The 7,397-nt window shown below is 47.8% G+C and overlaps 1 protein-coding gene across 4 annotated transcripts in view; it reads right to left on the reverse strand.

Annotated features, from left to right (window-relative positions):
* LOC138285437 (neurabin-2-like) overlaps nucleotides 1-6,713 on the reverse strand; it is a 464,888-nt gene extending 458,175 nt beyond the window's left edge. For all 4 annotated transcript variants that reach the window (XM_069225350.1, XM_069225348.1, XM_069225349.1 and 1 more), the window contains exon 1: nucleotides 5,315-6,713. In XM_069225350.1, the coding sequence (XP_069081451.1) occupies nucleotides 5,315-6,556 (1,242 nt within the window). In that variant the 5' untranslated portion in view covers nucleotides 6,557-6,713. The remainder of the gene's footprint in view (nucleotides 1-5,314) is intronic.
* Nucleotides 6,714-7,397: the final 684 nt, after the last annotated feature.

Genomic DNA, 7,397 nt, shown 5'->3' on the forward strand with positions numbered 1-7,397 from the left:
CAGGTTTGGTAGGTTTCCCTAGGTGCTGGCTGAGCTAGAGGCCAAAATCCACAGGTAGGCACTTTGCAAAAAACACATCAGAATTCAATGTAAAAATGTGATGTGTCCATGTTGCGTTTCCTGTCGCGAGCATCAGGCCTACCCACGCAAGTGAGATACCATTATCAGGGGACTTGGGGGAACACAGAATAGTAAGCTGGCACCTAGAGAAACCTAGCCAATCTGCACTTTTTTTTTTTTTTTTTTAAATAGGCATCTAAGGTAATCCAGGATGGTGTGACTTGGGTGGATCCCATTCGGGTTTTTTTTACCCACAATGCACTGCAAACCTTTCCTAAAATTACACATTTTCCTTACATTTCTGTGATTGAAACTTCTGGAATCTGCAGTAATTCACTAGATTCCTACCACCCAGCATTGCTCCATGTGTGCCAATAAAAACGCTGCCCCAATTGTGGGGCTGGACCTAGGTCTGCGACAGGAACAGATTAAACAAAGGACCAAGAACTCCCCTTGCCTGAAGACTCCTACTGACCTTAGTTGGATCTGTTCCTGTCACTTGCACTAGGCCCAGCCACACAAGTAGGGCAGAGTTTTTATTTGCATACTAGGCAGCCACTACTATTACACTAATAAATTAGTCCCTGGTGTGCTAGAGTGCAGTTCATGGGCTATTGCCCCCAACTTCCCCGGGGCAAGGGGCGGGGCAGAAAGACTGCATTAGCCAAAACAAACAAAGGGGAGCAAAAGCCCTTGCCCAACAGGCTGCTCTTCCCCTCCATGGTGTCAAGGGGAGAGGATACCTGCTTGGGGATCACCCACCTTGGGCGATCCCCAATATGAGATCCACTTGGGAAAGGTACCATTCAAAAGGGGAGATTCTCCCCTTTCCAAAGATCCCACTCCAGTGTGTTTCATTGACCAGGGGATGGAGATAGTCCCGGGACCAAGGAAGCAGTGAAAGTGAAATGAGCTGATCGGCTCATTTCACTTTCACTGTAATGACGTCACCCCAGTATGTGCACAGATCGTCATTACAGTGAGAAGAGAAATAAATGCCTCTGGCATCAGGGGAACAGCAGAGAATTCCTGGTTGTGTCCAGAGGACGGAACGGTTCAGTCCTCAACACACACACACACACACACTGCAGCTCAGGACTGAACAATTCCATCCTCAGCACACAAGTAGTCAAAAGTGCTGCATGAGCAAATGGTGTTTAGCACTTTAAAGCCAGTGCTGTTGACTTTACCAATGCTGGGGAAAAGAGTGTCAAACACTGGCATTGCCAACATGCTTGGCTGGAAGTGCCCTGATGTGTTTAGGTTCTAAATAATTCATCTTACACGCCCCTGTCACTTATCTATGCATGTATTCTTCCATCTACAGACTCATTCTTGCATCCACCAACAGACAGATTGCAATACAACACACACTCAGCAACATATGAGAGATATATTAAAATACAAGCAGAAGAAAAACATGGTGCCATATAAACAGGGTGGTCATATGCTTGAAATAATGAAACAACATACAGCAGTGGGTGTCCATCTTTCAGAGGTATGGTGCATAGTGTATCATGACTGCCAAATTTAGAACCAGCATATTGGTGACCCTGAAACAATAAAACAAATGATACACTTTGGATAACAGTATCCCATAATAGTTTCCTGCTTTAAAAAGTGGTCATGTGGGACAAGGAAGACATGGGTGGCAAGTGTCCAGTTAGAACTGCCTAGGGAGATGCTGTATCCTACTAAAAAAAAAAAAAAAAAAAAAAAACACAAAGGAAGAAGAAGAAGAAAAGAAAGCGGAAAATAGAATTGAAAGCGAAACTATAAGAGGAGAAAGTTAAAACTAAAAGACCGACCAAAGAGCCCTGACATTGAAGCATTCATTTTCAAAGCTGCTTTAGGAGGAAAGGGGAGAAGGAGACAGACCTTTGAAAGTAATCATACTCCACCCAAGACATACCAATGACTTCAAGCAACAAGGCACTGCCCCTCATGAGTTTGGCGGGTGGAAAAGGCCGCCTGTCAAACTCCAGCGGTCGGGTTATCGCCAGTGCGGTTCCCTTCCTGCAGCCCTTATCAAGAGTTTCCCGCTGGCCCAGCGGGAAACTGCCCACAACATTGACACTTGTTCATAATTGAGCCAGCAGCAATGCTGCAGTGCGCAGGATGCGCCAGCACCAGCCATGCTTCAAAAGCACAACGGGGCTAGCCATCAGGGCCCATGCACTGCCTACAGCCATGTAAAAGCTGGCGGAGAGGAGACTTGTAATCCCCATGGCAGCGCTGCTTGCAGTGCTGCCCAGGTGGGTCAGGACCGCCAGCCCCTCCAGTGGAGAAGTGGCAGTGCTGGTGGTCCGACCGTGGCGTTACCGCCACGGTCCTAAAGTGGCTGCCAGACCACCACATTGGTGACAGTCTGACCGTCACCACAGCCTTGGCATTTGACAGCTACAGTCTCCTCCTAATTAAGGTTTATAACCATTCATACACACTACCCACTTTAGAAAGTTAACAGTTCTGCTGCAACGTAAGCTTTTGCGTTCATCACAATGCATAAATGCCAATGTGAATTCCTAATTTTAAAAACAATTCATCTGAGCAACTGCGGCGCGCACATTTTCAAAAGTTCGACCTAGAACGACAATGGAGCTGGGAATGATTCACCCACACAGTTTTAACACCTGGTAGGATTGTGCTGCCTCTGGTGTTTACACCAATAAAAAAGAAATGTAAGGACAAACTGATGGTTTACTGAGACATTTCGCAAACACTGCATACTAGACTTCTGATGCGGTTAGCATGTCTGTATGTATCACCACTTGTTCAAGGAGTACACATTTCTACTAAGAAAAATACATTGAGGAAGTAGGGACGGTTCAACCTTCTCAGTCTGAGACTGATAGTTTGTTACTGCTCTCACACAGCACAGAAGCTCCCCTACACGGGAAAACACCAAGTCCCACTTTACAACTGAATTAATACAATTACAACATGAATATCTCCAGGAGCATAGCTCACTGCCCCCGTGTGTTATTAAGTAGCCATCAAACCTCCGACTCATACATGGGACCACAACTGCACCTTTTCAAGCAACTAATCAAAACCATTTTTTTCTTAGGTGGCAACGGGTCTAATCTGAGCTGTGACCGCCCCATCCCCAGGCTTTCATGCTTAGATCAAATGTTAATGTTAGTCTGCAATAAATGTCTGCTCCCGCCACCAGGTACTGATATATGTTCCCATGGCATGCTAAAGTTGTACCGTTGGGTCAATCTTGTTTTCTATAGAACACAACAAAATGAAAGTCAACATCTCCACATAGGTCATGAATCAAGAACGGATTTCTTAGCTAGGATTCTTCAATCGAATGACAACTATAGAGGCCTCATCGACTATCCTGCAATACTACTAAAGAACGACGCTAACGTAACTCAAAATTTCAAGTCAACAACTTCAGTAAGAGATGACATGGATTCTGCTTTTTTAAATGTTCCATTTTACACACTGATGACCGGAAGGACCGACAAGTATGAAGGGCTTGTCAGAGAGGAACCAAGTTAACTCTTCTTCTAGACCAAGTGGTCTGACACCAGTTTCCGAACTCGCCTGCATTTGTAAACTGTGTTGACAGTTCAGAAGAACGCCAGTCAAAAACTTTGGCACAGGAAATAACAATTAAGAAGTTAATGTGCGGGAATAAGGAAAAATGTATTATAATGAACATTAAAGGCTAGAGACGTACTAGGGTGATTGAGCAAGATAACATAAGGAGACGGGTAAGTAGATTAGCATGGACATTTTTTTTCTAATGTCACCACGCTAAGGGATCTTTTAAGACTGCAAAACATTAGCAAATTGTTAATATTTAAATTTAGTAACATACAATCATTTTACATGAGCTTATGCTACTGCGATCACAAGGTCCATTCCAGAATGTGTCTAGTCATCCGTAGGGGAAGAATAGAACAATCCAGTACTTGTGTTTTGGGGCCTGTGGAGATGACAGAAAACATCCTAAAGTATAAAGTTTACATGGCCATCCTGAAGGCAACGGGATGTGCAGATCCATAATCTGAGTTCAATATATATACCTTGGTGGTTTTGCCTCCATGTTTATTCTGTGATTGATTGCCTGCCTTACATGACCTGGTTACCTAGCATCTAGGGAGCGACCACATGCGTGTAGCCCAAGTGCGCATAGCAATATTTATTTTACAGAAAGTACACAGGTCTAAAACTTCACTCCTTTCCTCGTAGGGCGGATGGAGCAATTTCTGAGCAGAAGTGACATGTGGCGTTCTCTCCATACACTGGCAAGTTATGGCAACTATGGGTTTCTGGATTCTACGTAGTTTTGCACTCGTTTTGGCGTGGCGGCGCTCCAGGATGCTTATCTTACGTAGCCTGCAAGTTGCTGTCCTCAAAACTACGGACTTAACTGTAAAAGCACTAGGGGCATTTGGGTAAAAATAAATCCCCAGACCATAAAGTTATGTAACAAGTGTATGACTAACAAACTTCTCAAAACACAGTGAAATCTGTTTTGTAAAGCGAGAGCATTCAGTAATAATCACATTACACTACATCTTAAAAAACACTCGTGATCCAAAACACACTAAAATTAAATACAAAACACGCAACTATCTAACTTCACGGAAAGAGTATCTTGTATATTATTATAGAAACATTCAGTCTGATGCATTATGCAAAAGTGGTTTCCAATGAACTAAACGAAATTAAAAGCAATATTCATTAATTGAATATGTTACGGCTAGAGGATCAATAATGGGCTTCAAATCTTGCAACACTTAAAACGAAAAAAAGAACCCATGATCTTAGCGGATCCGAGAGATTCAATTAACTCGATAGCAATTTAAAGCTTGCGTCAAAGTATCTGAGGCGTGGCAGTAAGGAAGAGTAAGTACTTCAAAGAAAAACATACGATAGCACCTGTAAATTACGCTGACGAGTCCAACTTTTTTTTAACGAAATAATTACGTTACCCGTACTTTACTCATTGACTGGCATGCAAAACCCTAAAATATCCATTCTCGCGCATTCGAACCGGGTGCTACTTGTTAGAGCGGAATGTAGAACATCAGGTCAGCGTGTCTGTAGTTGTATTTCGACCACGTTTTATGCAAATCACCACAAGTTGATTACATGTTGTTAAAGTAATGCCTTGCAAGAAAAGTATCCAGGGGTAGCATTACAAGCGGCAAACAAAACAGGTTTAGGATAAGATGCAAAAAATAACCAAACAAAAAATGGCTTTTGACAAGAGACAACAAAAAAAATTCACCTTGATGGGACCGGTGGAGAACTTCACTTTCCTTTTGGGTTCTAGTTCACCCTCCTCCTCCTCGGACAATCCCGGCACTTCTTCGTAATAATCACTGCCGTATCTGTCATCCTCGCCCTCGGGGAGCCCTTTCCTGAAAACTCCTTGGTTTTCGGAGTCCTCGAAAGCTGCATTCTCAATCCCGCAGGCGACGGCAGCGGAATAGGGGGAGTAACTGCTCGGCTCATCGACATCGCTGTCCTCGTCGCTGTCCTCCGCCTCGGCCATGGGGGGCGCCTTCTCCCCGGACCCCTCCGTGGGAGTTGCGGGGGAATCCCCCGCCCCCTTGGCCGGCGGCTTTTCGGTTACTAGGGCCCGCTCCTGCTGCTCAAACACTTCGTTTTCCAGATCCTCATCGCTGTCCGAAGCCTCGTTCAGCAGCACTACCATCTCGGCCCGGACCACGGCCACCTGCGGCTGGGGGAGGCCGGCGGGGGGCGGCGGGGCGCTCCGCTGTGCACTAACGGGCTCCTGCTCAGTGCTGGGTTTCCTGCCGGGAAGACTGGGGGCTGGAGGAGCCCCCTCGGGGGGCTTGCTGGAGCTGGTCCGAACTGCGGAGCCGGTCACGGTGGCCGGGGCGCGACCCTCCTCGCCATCGCTGTCCCCCATGAAGCTCTCCAGCCTGCGGGAGATGGGGCCTGCATTGGGAGCAGTCCGCGCCCGGGGCTCCTCGGGGGCAGCTGGCTCGGTGCCCGCTAGCCGGGGGAAGGCACTGCCCGGGCTCAAGTCGTGCTCCCTGCCCGGGGAGGGGCACTTGCTTTCGGAGAGGCTCTGATGCCGGCTGCTGCTCCGCTCAAAGAGCCGGCGCGTTTCGGAAAACTTTTCAGCCAGCGCCGCCTTGTCAATCTCGGGCTCCTCTGGGCCGGCACAAGGCTCGGGGGTGGTGGGCGACAGCGGGACCTCAACCCTTCCTAACTTGGTCTCGGTACCCTCAGCCGGCAGAGAGCTCAGCTGCATGAACAGGTTCTTGATCTTGTGCACTCGGTTGCCATAGCTGGCGCTGGCCCGGCCCCGGGGGAGCTCGCCCGAGCCCCCGTTGGCGCTGAGCCGGAGAGGGGGAGGCGGCCCCGTTGGCCGGGGCACTTTGTCCGCTTTCATCCCGTCGAAGGAACATTTGATAGCGTGAAAGTCAGACTTGTAGGCGCTCCGGTGCGGGGAGGCGCTCCTCAGGGTACGCTCCCCCTTCACCTCGGCCTTCAGCATCTCCAAAGACAACTTTCAGACAGAGCCTGCCGGTCGCTCGCGCCGATCCCCCAACTCTTCGGTCCGCCCGAGGTGGCAGACAGGCGCTTCCCGAGGTTGCACCGTTCCCCGGCCAGCCGCTGGAGTCGGGAGTGCGTCGGCGTCCTGAGGCAGCGTCACGTCATTGCGCCTGCGCGGACGTGATCGCCATTTTGTTGAGGAGTTTGTTCGAGGTGTTTTCTGCAGCACTTGTTGCGCAGGGGAAGGGTTCTGCCGTTGAAGGAATGCTGCACTTAGAAAGCCGACGTCCGGAGGGCCTGTGGCAGACCTGAGTTTTGAGCGAATCAGAGGTTGTCACTTTGTGTTGGTTTATTACTCCTCCATGGCACAACAGGGGCAGTGGTAAAGACGGGACCAAAATATAAACCGGGTAGGTTGTTCTGTCTGTAAGGGGGAGGATTCCTCTATTACAGCCTTGCTACAGGTCAGAGCACTGAATAACTTGGAGGCAGTTCTAACCACTGCGCTCTTGTTATGGGTAAATAGTATTTATAGCATTTGTCTTGATTTATATCGCCTCATACCTTTTAGTACATAGGTACTTGCCTTTCCCTATCTGCTTATTCAACAAGCAGCGGAAAAGCCAATAGATCTTATCTACGTGCACGCTATTGGCTTTGCCAGTGTATTTTAGCCATGTTGTACAGCAGTGTGGCTGATGTTTAGCATGGCTACAAGTTAGTGGTGTAGAGAACACCGAAGTGGAGTGGCATAGAGTAGCCCAGAGTGCATTGGAGTGGCATAGGGTAAAGTGTAATGATGTACTGTATATTAGAACATTGGAATGCTGGGGGCTCCATTG

This window comes from Pleurodeles waltl, chromosome 3_1, assembly GCF_031143425.1.
Source record: "Pleurodeles waltl isolate 20211129_DDA chromosome 3_1, aPleWal1.hap1.20221129, whole genome shotgun sequence".
In the NCBI taxonomy this organism is placed as follows: domain Eukaryota; kingdom Metazoa; phylum Chordata; class Amphibia; order Caudata; family Salamandridae; genus Pleurodeles; species Pleurodeles waltl.